The sequence below is a fragment of the Acinonyx jubatus genome, chromosome A3 (genome assembly GCF_027475565.1).
Source record: "Acinonyx jubatus isolate Ajub_Pintada_27869175 chromosome A3, VMU_Ajub_asm_v1.0, whole genome shotgun sequence".
Classification (NCBI taxonomy): domain Eukaryota; kingdom Metazoa; phylum Chordata; class Mammalia; order Carnivora; family Felidae; genus Acinonyx; species Acinonyx jubatus.
In genome coordinates, this window is record NC_069388.1 from 130235143 (window position 1) to 130257743 (window position 22601).

General features: G+C 43.4%; 1 protein-coding gene and 1 long non-coding RNA gene across 2 annotated transcripts in view; one reads left to right on the forward strand and one right to left on the reverse strand.

The window, feature by feature from the left end:
• Positions 1–22601, forward strand: part of NOL10 (nucleolar protein 10) — an 88717-nt gene that overhangs the window by 54434 nt on the left and 11682 nt on the right. Inside the window, exons 14-19 of the mRNA XM_027077888.2 lie at positions 7288–7414; positions 9852–9931; positions 10113–10211; positions 11996–12085; positions 20477–20650; positions 20901–21148. Of these exons, the coding sequence (XP_026933689.1) occupies positions 7288–7414; positions 9852–9931; positions 10113–10211; positions 11996–12085; positions 20477–20650; positions 20901–21148 (818 nt within the window). The remainder of the gene's footprint in view (positions 1–7287; positions 7415–9851; positions 9932–10112; positions 10212–11995; positions 12086–20476; positions 20651–20900; positions 21149–22601) is intronic.
• On the reverse strand, positions 5800–22519 carry LOC113604928 (uncharacterized). The gene is made up of 3 exons (XR_003426969.2): positions 22190–22519; positions 7268–8297; positions 5800–6116 (listed from the first exon to the last, which is right to left on the reverse strand). It is a non-coding gene; the product is annotated as an uncharacterized LOC113604928 (long non-coding RNA).

Below are 22601 nucleotides of genomic sequence, written 5' to 3' on the forward strand. Positions count from 1 at the left end.
CCATATCACTGGTATGAATATGTATGGATTTTGCTGCAGAGATAGCAATGTGTCTGAATATGGACCGTTGACCCAGACCTCACCAAAGATTTTATATAATATACAGTATGCATACCACATTACCTTTTTCAAATGCACAAAAAATCTGAACTTCAAGTTCTTTCTGGACCCAGTAGTTTCTGATAAAGAGTTACGGCCTCCTAACAGATTTCTGGTTAAATACGACTTAAAATTCGTAAAGGGGGATGAAGAAACTCTCTGTTTGCTAAAGTGATTGTTATTTTTGCTGTTCTTGATACGATTTTCATCATTGCTCTAGCTCCAGAAACTGCTATTTATATCTACTTTAGAATGTCCTGAAAACAGTTCTCTGACAGAATCTTCTAATAGATAATTTACTTTTGGTTGTTAGACAGTAAAATTGTTGTGTCTTCACACTCTCCATTGTTGCTTGTAAGTGGAGTGCTTATCTATTCAGTGGTGTCATTATAAAATAGAGTTTAAATTGAGGTTCAAGGATTAAAGTAGTATAAGGTCACTAAAAGGTAAACCGATAATTCTAACTAGACATCTTTTATATAATGCGTAAAATATATATTAATTTTGGTAGCATTGAATTTAAAATATTTCACACGTTAGTTAAGTTTTACTGGACATGTAATAACCTCTTCGAATTTTTCAAGGCCTAGCTAGCTCAGAGGGCTTCTTAAAAGCTATCTTCAGTTCCTGCCTCAGTAAAGGAAGGGCTCCCCGACACCATTTGAAAATCTCTCTGCTATGATGCCAATCACATTTATATGTTGTATTTCATTGGTTTCCAAACTCGTTTTACTTATATTTGACATTTGGCACTTGACCTTTAGTAAATGCTCACTTAACCTTTTGAATGAATAAATGAGGCTGAGGAAATTGAGAATCATCTAGTCCTTCCACATAAGTATTGTTATATGTGAAACTCCTTTCCTGTGGGGTTTTATTTTGTTCCCTGTTTTTTGTTTTTGTTTCTTAATTTTTGAATTATTTTTGACAGAGTGAGCAGGGAAGGCGCAGAAAGTAAGTGGGAGGATAAAGGATCCGTAGCGGACTCTGTGCTGACAGGGGAGCACCTGATGGGGGGCTCAAACTCAGGAACTGTGAGATCATGACCTGGGCCAAAGCCAGACACTTAAGTGACTGAGCCACCCAAGTGCCCTGCTACCTGTTTTTATGGAGTGGAACATAATAAGCATGGAACTCAGTAAATATGTGATGAATGAAAAATGAATTAAGATCTGCCCTGACATTTATTGGAGCTAGTTTTATTCTCTTAACAATATACTTAAGTCATTTTTCCATGTGATGTTATGCTCTCTTATACTATCATGATTCTTTTTCCAGTTATCATTAAAAAAAATTTTTTTTTTAACGTTTTATTTATTTTTGAGACAGAGAGAGACAGAGCATGAACGGGGGAGGGGCAGAGAGAGAGGGAGACACAGAATCGGAAGCAGGCTCCAGGCTCTGAGCCATCAGCCCAGAGCCCAACGCGGGGCTCGAACTCGCGGACCGCGAGATCGTGACCTGAGCTGAAGTCGGACGCTTAACCGACTGAGCCACCCAGGCGCCCCCAGTTATCATTTAAAGATACCCTACTTCACACTATGCTGCAATGCATTCTGAGAATTCTGGAACAGAATATTTTTAAAAATCAACTGTTTGTGCTGGGGTACATCCTGTACTTCTGTGTGTGCTAATGTCAGTTGAAGTTTCCCAGCTTATAAGCCCATTTTCGTTCAGAGTTACTTACTGTCTGTGGTATAGTTCTCCCAAGTAGAGTAATTAAGAATTTTCTCAGTTGCTAAAGGTTTTTTTAAATCATTAGAAATTCAAGATACTAATTTCAGGGAAAAACAAACAACGAGGTACGACCTCACACCTGTCAGAATGGCTGAACTGAACAACACAGGAAACAACAGGTGTTGGCGAGGATGTGGAGAAGGGGGACCCCTCGTGCACTGTCGGTGGCAGTGGAAACTGGTGCAGCCATACGGGAGAACACTGGAGTTTCCCCCGAAAGTTGAAAGTAAAACTACCCTATGACGCGGCAATTGCACCACTAGGTATTTACCCAAATGATACAAAAATACTGAATTGAAGGGACACGTGCACCCCAATGTTTATAGCAGCATTACCTGCAAGAACTAAATTACGGAGAGAGCCTACATGTCCATCACCCAATGAATGGATAAGGAACATGTATCTATACACAATGGAGTATTACTCAGTCATAAGGAAAGAATGAAATCTTGCCATTTGCAACCACGTGGATGAACTAAAGTGTATTATGCTAAACGAGATAAGTCAGCGGAATTTAGGAAACGAAACAGAGGAACATGGGGTGGGGGGCAGAAGAGAGACACCATAAAAGAGAACAAACTGAGGGTTGTTGGAGGGTGGGGATGGGGGATGGGCCTTAGGGAGGGCACTTATGATGGCACTGAGTGTTAAGTGTAAGTGATGAATCACTAAATTCTCTTCCTAAAACTAATATTACAGTAGATGTTAACTAATTGGAACTTAAATATAAAACTTGAAATAAACATAAAAGAATTTCAAATTTAATTGCCATTATCAGTTATTTTCTTACCATTTGACGGTAGGAAGATGATGAGATTAGTTGTGCTCAGTAGCTTTGTAAGTAGATGGAAAAAATGATGAGATTTATACTGACCTACTAGTTTGGCTCTTTGTCTCTAATAATAGGAATAATACTTTGTTGTTGTTATTTTAACTGTCCTTAATCTGTTAAAAACCACCCCTTTAGAAAACTCTCAATCTTCATTTCTGCCCCAACCCAGCTTTGGGATGCGTGTGACACAGTGATTTTTCGTAAGTAGGGTGTGGGAGGGCCACCCTCTTCTGTCAACTCCATAAGAATTTTAATAATCCATTCTCTTTTCTCCCCACTCTGTCATTTTTGTCCACTACCCGAATATATGAGAACTTTGAATTTTAATGTTTATTTTCGAGAGAGAGTGTGAGCAGGGGAGGAGCAGAGAGGGAGACCCAGAATCCGAAACAGGCTCCAGAGTCTGAGCCGTCAGCACAGAGCCCGACGCAGGTCTCGAATTCGTAAACCATGAGATCATAGACCTGAGCTGAAGTCGGAGCTTAACGGACCGAGCCACCCAGGCGCCCCACGAGAACTTTGAATTTTAAAATTGAGCTTATATAAGTAACGTCTTGAAGTTCGTAGTCGTAGAGACAGATGATCTTGGGCACGTAGCGTGTGTTTTCACGTACTTTAAAATCAGTTCTTCTTGCTCACGTGGATGAGAGCAAGCAGATACTTGGCTGCATTGGAGTTGAGGCCTTCCCAGGGCATGTTGATCAAGATTGTTTCCCATTCAGGAGGACCACATGTTTCTGTTTAGATTCATTGATAAGATGGTCATTAAAGTTGCTGAGGGACCCACAGTGTCCCTTAATAGTAGCTCAGAGAGTCCCTTTCCGGTTCTCTGCTGTGTTGACTTGTGACTTTAGGAGATTCTTACAAATTCAAAGTAGAAGTTCATTAACAGATAACAGAAGTTCAAAATAGAAGAGTCTTCACCAGCTTTCTGAAACAACTCTTAAGGTGCATAAAAATGTAGATAAGCAAGCAATAATCAGTTGTGGCGGAAGTACGGAATATAGCAGTCTAATGACAGTACAGAAAACCTAGAAGCTTTCGATACGTAGAGTAGTAATAGGACACCAGTGGTTAAAAAGGAAGCTTTCTTCAAGTTGGAAAGCCTGAAATGTAGGAAGCAAATGAATATATTTTTAAGGATTAATTGAAGGCTTAACATATTTTGCGTGAAAACAAGGACTTTTTACACATTAATTAATATTGTGGTCCTTATGGGTACCCCAGAGAGTTGTGCATATGGTTAAGTCCTCCAAAAGCCAACTACTGCTTTTACAAGCTAATGGTAGACCTTTGAGGAGAGCTGTGATTTAGGTAGACCTGCAGTTTAATGCCAGTTAAATCATTAATTTCAACTTTGTTATGGTTGTTCTGATGTTTTTTTTTTTTTTCCTGAAGAGGAACTAGGGAAATGTGATTAATAAAATCAACCCACCCGATTAAATTTTGTTTTTGATGGAAATATTTCCTCCTGTAAAATTTAATGGCCACGAATTTGATTGCAGAGTGTATTTACCGTAACCAGATCTGTCCCCTGAGAGGCCGTTTAGAACAATTCCATTAGAATCCAGTTAACTAATCAAGATGAATGTCGTGGAACGTTATCAAAAAGGACTTTTGTGAAAATAAGTTCAGATCTGGGATGATATTTTGATACTCCTGCCCTTCACCACCCTCCCTCCAGAAGAGTCGGTTAGCACAGTATAATCTTACTGTCTTTGAAGCCCATGTTTATCACTGATTGAAGGTTTTTAAAGGTGAAACTGCTTTATTATGAGGTTATTTGGTAACCGTTGCCCCCTCGCATAGGAGGCAAAATAGTCTGACTTTCACCAAAAAGTGTTCTCATATCCAGTAGTTTTATGGAGAAGTATTTGAGTGTTTTTGTTTTTTTTTTCTGAATAAGGAAAATTAAACAATTTAAAAAATACTCGTGCCAAACAGGACCCTTTAAGTCTTTTTTCTTTTTAATTTTTTTACATGTTTTTTTATAATTAAGAGCGAGAAAGAGACAGAGTGCAAGTAGGGGAGGGACAGAGAGAGAGGGAGACAGAATCCGAAGCAGCTCCAGGCTCTGAGCTGTCAGCACCGAGCCCGACGCGGGGCTTGAGCTCACGAGCTGTGAGATCATGACCTGAGCCGAAGTCAGATGCTTAACCGACTGAGCCACCCAGGTGCCCCAGGACCCTTTAGGTCTTAGTACTTTGTGCACGTGGAATTCATGAACACATTCATACATGATGTAAGAATAGATGTATTTGTGAAATATGTATTGAAAACAGTACTACTTGGCAGGCAGTATTCTAGGTACTCGAAATTCAGCATTTAGAACAGATGAAGTTCCTACCCTCCCAAGAGGACAGTATCTTGGGGATCATATTCTGGAAAAGCGACCATAGGGTGCTTTCTTTCTGTCTAAAAGAAGAGAGGAGATTGCCGTCTTAGGTTCTACTCCAGCAGATGGCAGAGCTTTGCGTTTGCTTTATGAATGATGGGACGCACATACCTGGAGCGTAAGTGCCCAAGCTCTCTCTTGAAGGGGCTCACGATTTTCCCAGCTTACTCAGGAGTTCGCTCCCACCTGAAGTCCCTCTGTATGTGCTTTTCGGGGTCCCAGCCTGCCGTGTATTGCAGCCCCCACCTGTCTTCCCCGCGGACTCCGTGCGATCTCAGTCTGTGCTTTACACAACTGAATGTTGTGTGCATGTGTTCCGCTAGATTTTCTGCTCCAGCCAGGTTTGATAAACTCTTTGGTTTTAGCACAGTGCTTTATATGTAGTAGCATTTTCTCATCGACATTTGTTGACTTCGAGCTACTGTCCTAAAATTGTTTAAAATCATAGCAGTTTCTTTAAAAAGTGTCCTACATTGAATTTTTTTTAATGCCTTGCATTTCTTGAAGGTTTTATCTTTTATGGTTAGAGTCAAACCACTCAGAGCATCAAAACCTTTATTTTTTTTTAAATTGCATAGATTATGCCAATATGAAAGTTGTTGATAGGACTCCTTTTATGCTCCTTAAACATTATTTTTCATGTTGATGAGTGCCATAACCTTTGGGGCTTGGGGGGATCACCCTTTCTAATCGAGCACAATGATACTATGCCAGTGTGGCCGTATCTAACATTTACTGTTTTTTTGAGTGAAGATGGTATTAGGCGCTGTTGTTCCTTGTTACTAGTCTCTTCCACCTTCCCTTCCCCAGAAAGTTTAAGCTAGGTTTCATCATTTCCATTATGATTTTTGTTTTTCTCCTGTTGAGTCAATAGCTATCAAAATACACAGGGAAGTAGTCACGGGAAGTTCCATTTTGTCAGCCCAGGGTTGTTCTTCTGAAAGCCTGGAGTTCAGCAGACACTTTCAATAGCGTAGCCTTCCTGCTGCGTAGCATTGTTTCATTTGGGATAAGCCTTGACCTCAGTGGGTGAGGCGTAGTGCTGGGAAAGATCTGTGTCAACAGCAAAAAAGTAAAAAGCAGTCACATTTTATGGAAGCAGTTGGATTACAACTATGAATTGTGAACTATTCATATTGTATTAGTGGGTTATAAATTGTATTCAACTTTTATTCCCCAGCCTATCATTGGGATTAACTTGTGGGTCCTGGTGACCCATTTTAGGTTAAGTCTGAAGGATTCTATATAGAGAATTTTAATTTTTAATGAATTAAATGAAGTGGACCACAGAAGAGCAAATATAATTATCAAGTAATTAGTTGAAAACCCCTGAAAAGAAGGTGATTTGCAGGGTGCCTGGGTGGCTCGGTCGGTTAAGCGTCTGACTTCAGCCCAGGTCATGATCCCGCGGTTCCTGGGTTCGAGCCCCATGTCAGGCTCTGTGCTGACAGTGTGGAGTCTGCTTGGGATTCTCTGTCTCTCTCTCTCTCTCTCTCTCTCTCTCTCTCTGCCCCTCCTCAACTTGTGCTCTCTGTCTCTCTCTCAAAATAAATAGGCTTTAAAAAAAAGAAAGGTGATTCTCATTTTAGACTTTGTCTTCATGAGAGGTGGACTTAAAAAAAAATCTCTTATGTCAAATATGCTTTTGTAGATTCTAGCACTCTTTTGAATGAAAGAGATGATAAATGGATATTATTTTAAGTACCTGCATTATTTATTTGTATTTTGATAGTGCTTAGTGCTAATGTAAGAACGTTCATTAATATCTGCATCCCAGGGGCGCCTGGGTGGCTCAGTCAGTTGGGCGTCCAACTTCTGCTCAGGTCATGATCTTGCGGTCCGTGGGTTTGAGCCCTACGTCAGGCTCTGTGCTGACAGCTCAGAGCCTGGAACCTGCTTCGGACTCTGTGTCTCCCTCTCTCTCTGCCCCTCCCCTGCTCAAGCTCTGTCTCTGTCTCTCTCAAAAATAAATAAACATTAAAAAAAATTTTTTTTTTAATATCGTTGCATCCCAGACTGAAATTTTTCCCTCACAAGCCTAAATTTTTCCTACTTTATTCCCTTCCATTGTATACTTGTTGATTATGCATATTGTAATTAGTTTCCAACACTTCTGATACAAACAAGGATTTTTAAATTTAAGAAAATCTGGTTGTAAAGTAAGTCACCGTTAGTTGATGTGGCGAGAATGTACATTTGCTAACCTTTTAATCAACACCGGTAGGTTTTGGGCCCTGCTCCCAGGTGGTGCTCCTTCCTGGACAACTTGACAGAAGAACTAGAAGAGAATCCAGAAAGCACAGTTTACGATGATTACAAATTTGTCACCAAGAAAGACCTTGAAAATTTAGGTAAAAAAAAAAAAAAAAAAAATTATGATAAAATATTTATAAAGTTGTTGGGGAGGGGGAGTTTTGAACATTGGGGGCAGTAGAGTCACGTTTTATCTGATTCTCCGCATCTTCTTTTTCTGCCAAAGCAGATATAACAGTCTATGTACATTGTCAAGTTGGTAATCTCTGCTTAGGACAGATTCAGATAATTCAGCCTCCCCAACCTTTTTTGTATCTTAAGTGAGGAGTAACTTTCTTGAGCACACTAGCTATGTATAGAAAAGTGTCAAGAAAGCAGTGATGTATTTTTTTTAGTACTGCTTTGAGTAAAAGGTTTTGAAAATATCGCAGAGACTGCACGTAAATGATTTCTGGCTCCCTTTAAGCTTACAGAAGACCTCATCCAAAACTTAGAAACCCGATTGAATCCTCAGATACGTAGAACCTTAATAGTTCCTTTAGGCTTGAGGGTCACAGACAAGAAATGCCTTTTATCAGTGGTAGCCAGCACTCGTAGGGCTTACCATGTGCCGCGTAATATTCTGCACGTTCACATACAGCTCTTAATCCTCGCCGCTCCGTGGAGTGGCTACGGTTATGACACCATTTTGTAGACGAGGAAACTGAGGCCCAAGAAAGGTGAAACGAACTTGCCAAAGACCCCAGTGATCGTGAACGTGAGGGTTTGGCTTTACACCTGGAGCACGTGCTTTTCACCTCAACCATACCGCCCCTCAGGGGAATGCGTGTTGCTCAGATGACTGGTACTACCCTGTAGGAAAAGGAGAGCAGATCGAGCTGATCGAGTCGTGCCGTTGGAGAGAGGCCGAGTAAGAAATTTGCATGGAGAGCGGGCAGACTCAAAGGACCCATTCTTTACGAATCCAGGCAACTTAGGTGTCTGTGGAACAGATGGGTGTACAGCCGCAGTTAAACGTTAAGAGAAAATAGAGTTGTGGCATAAATAAACAGAGAAGTTATTAAACCTTATTTTTAAGCTGTATTTGTTTTTTAATTAGCTCTAGCAGAAGGGCAGAGGGAGGGAGGGAGAGAGAATCTCAAGCAGGCTCCGAACTCAGTGTAGAGCTTGATACAGGACTGGATCCCACAACCCTGGGATCACGACCTGAGCCAAGATCAAGAGTCCGACGCTTAAGCAACTGAACCACCGAGGAGTCCCTTAAGGTGTATTTCATAGCACAATTAATTCAGGCAGAACTCATTTTCTGCCAGTTCCCACCAAAATAACTCTTTAAATGTTAATGTTTAAAGAGGAAAGATTTGTAGTCAGCTTTTTAAAAATGATCCCTGAATCAAATATGGTGAAATAAGATTTTCCTGCTTCTGGGCCTTCCTAAGCATTTTCAGTGTAATTTTTATACTTGTGTCTGTCACACTCACCTCCATTCTTAACATGGGAGGGGAAAAGTCATTGTTGTTTTGCAGGGTTTTAAAAAGACTGTGTTTAGTTCATCTTGGGTGCTTGTTTAGTCTCTCTTACTGTGTTTACTTTGGGTGAGGAAGGCAGTTATAAAGCATGGTATTTCCCAAAACATGTTTCATGGAATATTGTGCCAGAATGCTGGACAGAACGCATGGTGACTAACACCGTGGGCATCGGAGGAAGGCTGACGGGTACACGTCCCCCTCTTCTGCTTCATATCCGAGGGACTTGGCCAGCTTGTTTAACCCTGTTAAGCCTTGGTTTTCTCATCTATAAAATGAGAATAATGGAAAGAACATGCCCTTTCTACGTTATCATTGTGATAGCGTGCTTTGTGTTTGGAAATTATGGAAGATAATGCCCCCCGACCCCACCACCACTGCTCCTACCTGGCACAATGAAAGTTGGCAAGTTACTGTTGATGCCAGGAGTATTTTTTAAATTAAACTGATCCATGGAATCCAAAAATCTGAGAACCATTAGTATTAAGGATCTTTCTTTAGCAGTCTTTCATAGTTCATAAAGACTTTTTGTCACCTTTATGCTTAATATGACATTTAAAATAAGTAAGAGTGACACTGCTTAGAATGGACTAGATTTTCTCCATAGTTTTTGAAAATTAGTGGTTCTGGTCTCCAGAGTGAAATCTTCTGATAATCAATCAGAAGTGAAATTTTACTATAATCCAAGAAAACCTGTTTATTTTTCATCAAGATTTCATAAGGACCTGGGGCACCTGGGTGGCTCGAGTCCATGAAGTGTCAGACTTTGGCTCAGGTCATATTCTTACGGTTCATGAGTTCGAGCCTCACATCGGGCTCTGTGCTGACAGCTCGGAGCCTGAAGCCTGCTTCAGATTCTGTCTCTCTCTCTGTCTGTCTCTCTTTCTGCCCCTCCTCTGCTCTCACTCTGTATCTCTCTCCCCCCCAAAAAAAGAGTAAACATAAAAAAAATGGGAAAAAAAAAAGATTTCATAATGACCTGCCCTCTTGTGATTAAAACTCTTTCCAGGGCTCGCACACCTAATTGGGTCACCATTTCTCCGGGCATATATGCATGGATTTTTCATGGATATAAGACTCTATCACAAGGTAAATAGAAAACTGCCCTGATTTTATGTGATTAATGAGCCATTTCTTTTCTATTTACTTGCATTTTGCAAAACATATTTGATTTGTAAGACAATCTGTCAGCATAATAGTCATGGTGTATATGAAACATGCTCTTAAATATGACTTTTATTCGTGAACTTTTTTTTTCCACTTTGAAAAGGTGAAATTGATGGTAAATCCATTTGCTTATGAAGAATACAGGAAAGATAAGATCCGACAGAAGATAGAAGAAACACGTGCACAGAGAGTCCAGTTAAAGGTAGATCTTGTGCTCACTGTTGAGTTTACCAGGGGAAAGTACTTAATTTTCATTTTGTAGGTTATTCCAAAACAACCTGCCATCCGTTTCTTTGTCTTCCCATTTTTAGTTTACATCTGTTTCTAATAGTTTTGGTGTATCTTACTGGTCATGAGGGTGGACACTCTTTACAGGTTGATCGTAATGGATTCTGTGGTCATGACGTTGTGGGAAAGGATGCCGGAGGGACTGATAGTGGCGGCCCTTCTAAGAAAATGTGATGGAGTTTTCGGATGAGTTTTCAGTGTTTAGGGTGTTGAGGCTTCGATAATTCCCATTTCTGACATTTGGCAGTACCGTAGGCTGTCTGCTTGGATCAGGGCCATCAGACTATGTCACATCAGGCCACCTAGTTACATTAATAGAATTCAACGTAAAGAATTGTCAGCCAGGTGTTAGAGAACTGAGGCATCTTGATACTGATATGGAATAAGGATATTGATAAGAGAGGCAGTGGCTGCAGGAAGCAGGTAGCACGGCTGGGTGGGGGGCGGGGAGCACCAGGAAGGAGGCGGGCCCTGAGGAGCTGGGCTGCTGAGGCTACCGCTGGGACCCGGGCTTGCCAGGAAGGCTGCAGCCGGGGCTGGCGTCCTGGGGGGTGGTCAGAAAACCACAAACTGGAACCCCAGGCTGTGCTGACCATCTGTTTGCTGCCAGGGGGAAGAACTTTTAACTTTCGATGTTGGTCCAGCAGCCAGCAGGCAGGGACGCTGAGGCCCTCTGCTTCCCATTCTCTTTATTGCCGTGCTCGTTTGTAGCTGAACATTGGTGATAAATGAACACACAGATGCATGCATGTGTACAAATACGTACATTTGCATAAACACACACGTATGTACACACACTCAGTACTAAAGACGCATGCATACATACATACACATACGGGTGCATAAACACACATATTTGCACACAGTACTAAAGATGTACATACGTACATATACACGCATGTGCAAAACACGTATGTACACACACTGAGTACTAAAGGCACATGCACGTGTACATTTACATACGTGTGCACAAATGTGCACACAGTACCAAAGACACATGCGTACGTACATACACATACGTGTGCATAAACACACATATGTACACACACTCAGTACTAAAGGCTAGTCGCTGGTATTTCCTTTTTCCAGATTACGTGTTTTTTGGGAGTGTCAGATGTGTGTGTGGGGGCAAGAGGGAGGCTGGGACATGGAGCACTCTTGTCCCCTTCTTTGCATTACTTGTCCAAGTTGTATTTTACAGGGGACATAAACACTAAGTGGGGAACAATGAAGAGCTCGCAGCTTTGTCCTGAGAGCTGTGAGACTCACACCTGGAACTCCCCTTAGAAATCTGCCACTGCAGGAGCAGGAGATAGTGCATTTGGGATTATTAGTAGCGTTTTAGGGGTTCCCTGAACCCCAGCCAGGGGCCGCAGCGGCAGGCCTGCTGGCCTCCCGTTCACAGTGAGGGCCTCCCCCGGTGCGCTGACCCCCCGACACTGCTTCTCCCAGCTGGCTTCTCCATGCACAAGAGGGGGCCGCGTGAGCTCAAGCGCTCCCAGCGCTGAGGGCTCTGTCCCTTTGTGCGTGCCTGATGGCGTCCCCTGTGTCCGCATTCTTCCCTACTCTGGGGACGACGAAAGTTTAAAAATGAGAATTAGACATCACCTGTTGGTGAGATTGTACTTCTTACAGAACTGTTAACTTTTAAAGCTAAACTGTAGACATTTCATACACCTTTTTTTTTCCTGCTGTTAGAAATTGCCGAAAGTTAACAAAGAGCTGGCACTTAAATTAATTGAGGAAGAGGAAGAGAAGCAAAAATCTACCTGGAAGAAGAAAGTTAAGGTAAGATTTTATAAAGCAGCGGAGAATTGATAAATTGTTTCTGTATTTTCTTAGTGGTAGCTTAAAATTATCTTTTCCCTTTATTCTTGAAAAATACACGTAGCTTCATTTCCCCCCTGCTTATAGGATAATAGACACTCAATATGAGAAGTTTGGAAAATAGAAAAGAGCGTAAAGCGTGTCACTTACGTAATTCTACCCAAAGAAGGCATCATTAAGATGTTACTGAATTTCCTTCCTGTTTTACTTCTCTTAAAATTCTAAGCTATGATGGCGAGATAATATTGTATACATATTTATCCTGGTTGTGTAAAATAACACAAGTGGTTTCCCATTTTATTAAAAATTCTTTGTAAATTCTTTGGAGAGCTGCATATACTCTCCTAAGGATGTATCGTTTACTTAATCCTTTTGCTGTTAAATACCTAAATTGTTTATTGTTTTTCTTTGTTCTGACTAGGTCTTTTTATAATTCCAGAAGTAGCGAATTTTTGTTTAGACTTGGCATTGTCAGGAGGTATGCACCCTTCTGTGTAACTGCAGCTCAGCTTCCGTTACTAGGGTGAAAATGGATGAAGATCAGCCCTGAAATAAACGCTTCATGTAGCTGACATTATCAGGACAGGGGGAGATTTTTCTAATCTTCCCAGATACCTGAAGACTTCCTCATCACCTGCTTCGAGCAGGCAGGCAGATAACTCAGCCTTGGCTCCTTACTAGAATGAGTTGTAAAGGTCACATCTCTCGGGAGCCTGCGGGACCTGACTCTGAGCAAAGGGCCTAACCTTGGGACTTTGGACCGGTTATACTCTCGAGCGGTTCTTGTTTGCTTGTTTATTCTTTCTCTCTTCTCTGGGTAGTTTTTAAAGAGGTGAGTGAACATGAGATGAGCCAGCTCCTTGTGTGTTTATTTTTGTTCCAGTCTGTTCCAGGAATTGCCAGTGGACTACAGACGAGGGGTCACGTCGCTCACTAGTTTCTTGCTCGTTGGTTGGGTCATTCTGGGTGACCCTGGGCTTCACTGGGGCGTAGTTTTTTCTTCTATAACGTGCAACGATGGGACAAGAGGGGGGCCTTCTTGGAGTGCTGTGATTTCTAAATGGAGTCACACTCACTGCTTACCCTCTGCCTCCTCATCCTTGTGCACCTTCCATCCTGGCCTATTACGTTGAAAAAAATTTTTTTAAGTTTATTCATTTATTTTGAGAGAGAGAGAGAGAGAGAGAGTGAGCACGAGTGGGGGAGGGGCAGAGAGAGAGGGAGGGAATTCCAGGCAGGCTCCACACTGTCAGCACAAAGCCCAACATGGGGCTCGAACTCACAAACCGTGAGATCATGACCTGAGCCGAAGCCGGACACTCAGCCGACTGAGCCACCCAGGCGCCCCGCTACGTTTTTTTATTATATTATTTAAATCTTGATTTTCAGAAGCCCACCTTAAGTAAATACGTAGATGATGTTTATGCTTCCATTTTCAGTATGTGAAAAATATGCCAACATTGGAACAATTATTTAAACTTACTACATACATTTGTATGCACGTGCTGTATCTACGCACCCTCCTAACTAGCGTCAGGGCGTTAAGTGTGTACGTGTATCTTAAAGTACTAACGATGTGAGTGCTCCCTGCACCGCTGACTCTCCTCAGGGCACTCTCCTGGGTTTTCCTGTTAGCCCAGCCTGAGCTAGGGAGCTAACTTCTCAGCTTCATAACGTCTAATGTCATTTTGTAAGCTAAATGGGAGTGATCTTTGGGTTACAGGCCCTAAAGCTTCAGGAGGAAGAGAGTGGGGCTAATGGAGGATGCAGATATACGCTTCCTGTCAATGTTTTACGCTTACGGGTCTTTATCTATGTGATACATATGTAAATATTACAGAGAGTAAGACTAAATTGCAGTTTTGATACCTGTGCAGTGTGGTATGCTCAGTTCAGAAGCCTTTTAAAAAGGCCCTTGTGATTATGAAAATGTGGGAAAAGGACCCTGTTCTTGCCCCGCCATCCCCTTTCTTTCACTGAGTTTGGGGGCAGCCAGAGAAGGTTTATGACACATAGTGATAGTCCTCACTCTGCAGGGGGGGCAGGATGGTAAAAATGACTCTGTGAACGAAAGCATGCAAAATGATCATAAGAGCCAACGGGAAAAACCATGATCATCTGTGCATTTAAAATCTGTTGTGAAAACAGTAAGAGGGTCATCCTGTGAAGAATCCTCCGTCAGGCTATGTACTATGGACAGGCTGTGTGCTGCTTCTGTTGCGGTGCAAAGAGGAACAGCCTTCAAAATTCTCATCCTCTCTCCTCAGACAGCATTGTGTCTCTAGCTGCTGGAAGTGCTGTCCTTGTAAAAGCTGTGCCACCTGATAAAATTCTGCTAGAAAGTGGTATTTGTAAAACGTGCCCCTAATTTGCCCCTAATTTGCTTCCTGACCCAATTTGGGGCCTATTGTCAGGGCTCGGTTTCCTGCCAGAAACTCTTGAGTACAGTTTTCGAGAAATCTGAGGCTGTTCTTAGACAAAGCTTATACGATCTGTTGTTTACGTTGTCGTCGAATTAAAATGAAGACCTTAAAACGCCTTCATGAGCCGAGGAAAGAACCCTTCGTAATGGGCAGAATGCTTAAAAAAGGTCTGTTATGTCTGCCAGCCGTCCTCCAAAGCCTCAGGAGCTCGCACAGCTCTGCTGGCTCCTGATCGGAAAGTCAGTATGGTTTCGCTCTGCCTTGGCCCCAACTGGAATTTCTTGGAGGCGGACGGTGACATATGTTTCCAGATATTGGCGCCCCTCGTGACATAACTAAAGCTGAGGAAGGGGTGTACTGTTCAGTTGATGATGGACCTGCGGTGGGAAGGGGCCCTCCCACCGAGTGGTTAGTGTCAAGAAGCATCATCGCCCTCTTAAGCCAAACGAAGGCACTTGGGGGCGTTAATTGTAGTTAAGTGAGAGTCAGTCCATCTGTTCTCTCAACAAGTGCGAATTGACTTCCCGTGTGCACAGGCAGCTTGGAGAGGTGTGGCACCGGTGGGTAACCATTTGATCGGGAAGGGTTTGAGCCATTTTCCTTACAAGTGCCGTCCCCTGGCTGTTGGCCTCTTCTCCCAGTTTGTCGCTGTTGCCGTAGACTCTTGTGCGGACGTCCCCCTGCTGGATTCCGCGGCGGTTTAGTCCCGGGTTGTCCTGCAGTGCATCTCCAGGCCAGGTGTGCTCTGCCCGGAGCTGCGGGGCGGTGTCTTAGCCCGGGGGTTATTCCATACCATTAAGAGCAGGTCTTAAAGTCATAATTCATCTCTCTAGGGAACAGAGGCAGCCGTGCGTGTGTAGACACCGGGCTGGATCAGAGCGGCTTTCACATCCCAAATACTATTTGTAAAGTCTTTACAGTACCAGTGAAAAATTGCTCTTGGTTTTTATTACAGTTTTACACATGTAGTTTTAGGAACTAAATGTTTCTCCAGGGTTTGTTAGGAACGGCGGCTCTCCCTCTGTCCTTTTCCTCCTCCGCCTCCTCCCTCATTTTCTCCTGTCCAGAGATACTTTTGCCTTTTCAGCTAATTATTTTGGTGTTAGGCTCCCTTGGGTCCTAATACTGCCCTTGCTGCGCCCCCCTGACTTTTAAATGCCAGGCCAGTCATCTTACCTGTTTCCATGACCTTCCCTCCCGATAAGTTCTACTGCAACTTGGGACGCTCAGCACCCGGCACTTGCGTCAGGACCATGCAGGTGCTCTTTCCGCCCAAGGCCGAGTCTGGAGGCAATTCATGGTTACATTTCCCGTCCAGCCTCCGTCTTCCCTGGACTGAGTGTTGACTTTTTGTTTGTTTTCTGTGTGGTGATCACTAGTTGGCCCTGCTTAACTAGCGGTAAACTAGTTAACCAGTTTGCTGGCTCTCTACATCTCCTCGCAGGGTATTTATATGAATATCGGTTTTTACATTAATTTTTCTTCTCCTGACGGAGCGTCTTCTACATGTGTCGGCCCTGCTCCGTTCTGGACTGGTCACCTCCGAATGCCGGTGCGCTGCCGGCATCCTGGGGATTCGCTCCACTTTCTCCCCATGTTGCATACAGGACCTTTAACCTTTAGCTTTCTGAGGGAATATTCTCTCCAACCCAGACAAGCAGGCAGTCAGTGTAAGGGTGTAGAGTGAAGAGATTGTTCAGACATGCATGCTGTCAGCAACAACCACACATTACATTTATGTGCTTATTTTCCTCGGGAAATTCCTTAGGATTCTCTCCTCCAAAATAAGGGAGTCGGGCAAGGAAGAGGAAGAGTGGAGAAAGTGCCCACGGGGGGCTGAGCCTGCACCGGGGACTGCCTTCCCTCTGTTAACCCAGCCCTCAGTGCCGGCCACTGTGTGGGCCCTTTGAATCCAGAAACAGGCTCTTCGGTGCTGGCAGAATTTTGGGGGGGGAAATTTTTTTTAAGTAGTTTTTCCCCCTGTGACCTCAGGTCATTTGTTTATATTTAAGAGTGAAAGGTCTAAAAAGCTGAATGGCAGCTCTGAGGTGGGGAGGCAGGACTCCCCACGCACTGTGTGGTGACCTGGCCACGCTGTTTCCTCGGGGAAGCTCCCAACAGCAATGTCTTTTGGCCTTTCTCTCGGCCGGTCAGGTTCTGCTGCCTGGAGGGTGACGCCCGGCTCCTAGCATTCTGAGAACCCTAGTCACGGCGGCTTGGGGGGAAGGGTGACATTAGTGTGCAGCCCCTTCGTGCCACACGCTCCCCTGGCCCTCAGGGTCCTGCTGTCCCAGAGGACACGCCTCTTCCCCTGCAGGGAAGAAGCCTCTCCGTGGACAGGGCAGGTTTGAGGCCTGCCTTTCTTCTTTCCAGAATCTCACCACTCCTGTTTCCTTTTTTGTCCTCCTCATCCTTAAGGGTCGTGTCTTTATTTAAAGTCCATTTTCTGTTGTTTTAATGGAGTTGGCAGAGATTAGAAGGAGACGCGTGTGTTCAGACCATCTTTACCCAGAAGTCTGCGTCATAGCCATCGCGGCATTAATTTCATAGATACCATAGCATTAAAGGAATGGACTTGTTTTAAATATGAAGCATTCCTTGTATGTTACTGTGTTGGGACAGAATATTCAGAATAAACATCCTACTCAAATCTTGGAAGCAGGGCTAGGAATAATGATGCTTCCAGGTGTTTTCACCTTTGAATGGCAGGTGTTGAGCTTATGTACATGTATCTTCCTAGGGTAGATAGCTACCCAGACACTTACAGACTACTGTAGAATAGCACTCATCTTATCCTACTCCTTTTTTTTTTTTTTTTTTTAAGTCAGCTGTGAAAACAAACAGACTAGGAAAAATCTCCAAGGAAGATATTTTTATAACTAGGTCCGAAGAGTTAGTAGTTCATAATTGTTCATCCAAAACATAACTTGTCTTTAGGCAGTACAATTTATTTTTGAAGATTAAGAAAAAAAAGTTAATGCTAGCAGCGTATTCTTTTTTTTAAGCTTTTTTAAACTTTATTTTTGAGAGAGAGACAGAGTGTGAGTGGGGGAGGGGCAGAGAGAGAGGGAGACACAGAATCCGAAGCGGGCTTCAGGCTCTGAGCTGTCAGTACAGAGCCCGACGTGGGGCTCGAACTCATGGACCGCGAGATCGTGACCTGAGCCGAAGTTGGACGCTCAACTGACTGAGCCACCCAGGCACCCCACAGTATATTCTTTTTTAACATGTTTCTCTGGTACTAAATATGATTATTTAATAAATACAGTAGGATGAAAAGGAAAATATTTCTTTTAGGGTTCATTCATTCATTGTGTAAATGCATGATAGGCTAACCGCTATTCATTTGAAAATACTTGGATCTTTGGCAATGTCACCTATCCTATATTTACAGGTAACTCTAAAAATGTGTACAATTTTGCCTCCTTCTCTCACTTGAGACTGCTGCGTTGTTCCCAGACATCTAATGGTGTTCATCAGAAACCAGATGACATTCTCCTTAAAGACTAAATTTTTTTTTTTCAGAGCAGTTTTAGGTTTACAGCAAAATTTAGGGGAAGTCACAGATATTTCCCATACGCTCCCCTGCTCCCACACATGCACCGCCCATCCCCCACTCCACATCCCCCACCAGAGAGGACATTTGTCACAATGGATACACCTGTGCTGACACAGCAGAATCACCCAAAGTCCACAGTTGACATTAGGCTTCATTCTTGGTGTTGTCCATTCTGTAGGTTTGGACGAATGTATAATGACCTGTTTCTACCATTAGAATATCACACAGAGTATTTTCACTGCCCTGAAAATCCCATTCGTCCCTCTGTTCCCCCCGCCCCAACCCCTGGCAACCACAGACCTTTTCACTGTCTGCATTGTTTTACCTTTTCGGGAATGCCATATAGTTGGGATCATACATATGAAGTCTTTTCAGAGTGGCTTCTTTCACTTAGTAAAATGCACGTAAGATTTCTCCGTGTCTTCTCATGACTTGGTCGTTCATGTCTTTTTAGCACAGAATGCCGTTCAGTTGTCTGAATGCTCCATGGTTCATCCATGCACCTACTGGAGGACATCTTGGTTTCTGGAACATAATTTCTCGTCCTTCACTCCACCCTACACCTTTTTCTGATGATCTTCAGTGATGGGTCCCCACTCCTGGTAGCCCTGACTTTCCAGTCACTTACGCTAGACTTCACACCCTGCTTTTCACTCTCCCCCCTCCCGGCTCCTCTGTAGCTGCATCTGTCCATTCTGATGTGGAACTGTGTCTCATAGTCACCCTTTCCTCCAACCGTACTTGTTCCCGCCCTTAGATCCCACTGCTCTAAGATAGGCCCCGTCTCTTCTCTCGGTTTCCTAAAGCGGTCTGGTAGTCACAACGTGACTGGTTTCTCCCTCAGCAGTCCATCAGGCACCGCGCTGCCGAGGGCTCTCAGTGCAGAATTCTCCTTGTCACCCAGGGGTCCTGGAGCACACCTCTGTCACCTCTTTCCTCCTCCCCCTCTTCCCCTCCTGAGCAGTCCCCTCACCTATAGAATAAAGGGCACGGTCTTACAGTCTGGCCTGATCAAAACATGCTTTTCCAAATTTTGTCATTATTCTTGTGTCATCAGACTGTTCACCACTCCTCAGTGGGCTGGAAATGCTTTCGGCTTTCCGTCTGCTGCATCCCCGATGAACCCTTCTCATGTGCCTCCTGTTGGCGTTACCTTTTACCTCTCGCTTTCGGAGCACTTGCAACTCTGCCTAGCATCCTTCGTAAGGAGCCTGGCGGCGTCCAGGCTTTTGTTTCTGTTACTGTGTTTCTGTTTCTCCTTAGATTACCTTGGGATCAGGAACTGGATCTTACCTATCTTTGTTTCTTCCTTGAACCTAAATCTGTCTTGGAAATGATATTTAATCAGGGAAGACTTGTTCGGTATATCTTAAATATGTATTCAATGTGTCACAGAAATTTAGGTTAAGCGTTTATCAAATTTTAGGTGCCTACCAGGAACAAACAGCCAAAGTCCGTCAACATCTCACGATTTGGCAGATTTTTGTGTAGCCGTATTCTACGTACCACGCTCAGAGCCCAGCTGTTTCCACCCGCCATGAACGGGTTAGCCTATTCAGCCCACGTTCGGGCTATTTACTTTACAGACCGTATTCAGTAGGTTGATTTGTCTGGTTTCCAAACCTATAGCAGATAAAAAACTATAGGAGAGCCCCGAGTGTAGAAGATTGTCTTCTGTTTGCATGAACAGATACATTTATAATACATTCTAGAAAAGTTTCTGTTCAGAACCCTGAGCTATTCAGATGAGTCTCAGTAGCAGTTTTATTGTGTCAGGTTTACTCTGCGTCCGTTGTGAACAATTCAGTGGCCTACGGAAAAAATGAGGCCATCCTCTAAGAGGTGGAAGCTTCCCTTACGTTTCCAAATCACTCAGAGTCAGGAAGCTTCCACCAGCAGCTCCCACCATGTTAATTCTTCTTAGTATTATTAGTATTATTCCCTTCGCAGTTTTCAATGAAGTTGGAAGAGTCACTAATTTTATTTCAGTATAGTAGCTCTGCCTAAAAAGCTGTGTTTAGAAACATGTATTTCCTTGAAGTGTTGTTCATGAAAAAAATGTTAATTGAGGAAAATTCTGTTCAATATATTAAGCAGAAAGTTAAGCCAAAGAGGTTTATTCTTAGCTCATTATGTTGAATGGCCAGGTAATACATACCGTCTGAAATGGATTAATAGAATTTGTGAGTAGGAGATAAAACCCAAGGGCAGTTAGAAAGTTCTAGAAACGAGCTCTAAAGAAGTTCCCTAATAATTAAAGTAATGCCTTATGCAGCTTATTAACTTATAATTGACAAATATATTTAGGCCATCTTTCTGGTCAGATTTTATTCATACTAACTTTACATTCCTGCATTCTTTTTCTCATAGAGCCTTCCTAATATTCTCACTGATGATCGATTTAAAGTTATGTTTGAGAACCCTGACTTCCAGGTGGACGAAGAGAGTGAAGAATTTAGGCTTTTGAATCCACTTGTCTCAAAAATTAGTGAAAAAAGGAAGAAGAAACTAAGACTCTTGGAGCAACAAGAACTTCACGAAAAAGTAACGTGCTCCTTGTCCTTGTGTTTACTCGTGTTTCGTTGAAAGAGTTTTCTGTGCGAGTTGGAAGAGCCTTTCAGACCCTTGCGATGTAATTTGCTTGACCTTCAGCTTAGAAGTTGATCTTTGACGAGAGGCCTTTTCTCCAATGCGCGATGTCACGTGTCCCAGGGGGCGACTGCTGGTCACCAGCAAGTAACAGGTCGGGGTTTGGTGGGGGAAAGGAGCTGCCGCTTACTATTTTTATTTTCAGGAAGAGGAGGAAGAACCGGAAGGAAAACCAAGTGATGCAGAAAGTGCTGAGAGTTCGGATGATGAAAAAGCCTGGGTCCAAGAGGTCAGGAGGCAGCGCAGACTGCTGCACCAGGAGGAAAAGGCCAAGCGGCAGGAGCAGCTCAGGGAGGACCGGCAGACGGTCCTCAGGCCCCAGTTTTACGAGATCAAAGCAGGCGAGGAATTCAGGAGCTTCAGAGATTCTGCCACAAAGCAGAAGCTGATGAAGTAGGTAACGCTGCTCTCGGTGGTGCCTCCCCGAGTTGGCCGTGTGGCCGGGGCCTTGCTTTGCCTCTCCGCCGTGTCGCCCCAAGGGTGGATTTGCATCTTTGGAGTTAATGTCAGGGAAGCGCCATAAGGCTTGAGGGGAAGTAACACTGTCTTTATTGAGATGACTTTTAACAGCGCTTTGGGGTGGTGTTTACATACAGTAAGACCCGGGGTCTAGCCCTCTGGGTAGTGGCCAGTATAGTGAGCACACTTGTCCACCATAAAAGTCACATAGCTTTTGTTGTCCTTGTTTTTTCCCCGTTTCCCCAGCCTGCAAATACCCATTTTATTCTCTGCCCCGCAGTTCAGTAGTCTTCCGTGCAGTGGTAATTAACCGGTAACACATTCTTTCCCTCTTAAAAAAAAGTTATTTTTTTAATTAGAAGTGCAGTTATATTTATCCCTCTCTCAGCTTACCTGATTACTGAAAAAGTCACTTGGACAATTTGGCAGAAATTTCAAGCCCTTTGCGAGAGAGCTGAGAGACGAGCAAAAGTGGTATTCTAGAATAGTCAAATACATAGAGACAGAGAGTAGCATGGTGGTTACCAGGGGCTGGGGCGAGGGGGAATGGGGAGAAATCACTTTATGAGTCGGGAGTGGTGAGGAAGTTCTGGAAATGGATAGTGGTGATGGCTGCACAGCAACGTGAGTATAGTTTACCACAATAAAAAAGTGAACATGGGAAAAAAAAAAGGTATTATTTGGACAGTTTCTGTTGTAGGACATGACAACAGAATTCTGTTGTACGTATTATAGGACAGCTTCTGTTGTGTCTAGGTAAGGAACAAGCTAGGTCCTCAGTTCTAGATTGTGTACGAGCTGTAAGTTGTGTAAGTCTCTGCTCTGAGGATTCGAGGGCTGAGTATTAATGTGTAAGATGAGAGTGTGATAGGTGATCTCGAAAGAAGACCCCAAAGGTGTGGGGAGTCCGCCGGGGGCCGGGGGCGGCGGGCCACATGGCGAGGTGTGAGGCCCGGCTTAGTACCACTTCCGTACCTGTACTTCTCCAGCTCCTGGCTTCCCGTTTGGAAAATGTGGTTTTTCGGAGGCAGGAAGTAGGGAAAGGGTGGAGAGGACATCATTGGACAGGCTGAATTGTTTCTGGAACGGAGATCTGGCTAGTCCTGTTTATCTCACCAACTTCTAGCGAGCATCTGAGACACCGGATGTTAAGGGACTCCTGTAACGTAGAATCCAGGAGCATCTCAAAATTCCGCTTCCGACAAACAAAAGATCTGTTGGTGAACAAAGAATCTAGTAATAGGGTTGATATCATTTGAAGATATCTTTACTGGCCTTTTTTTTTTTTTTTTTTTTTGGTAACAACTTCCTTGAGATACAATTTACATAACATCCAGTTGACCTACTTAACGCGTGCAGCTCACCCGTGTCTAGTATAATCACTGAG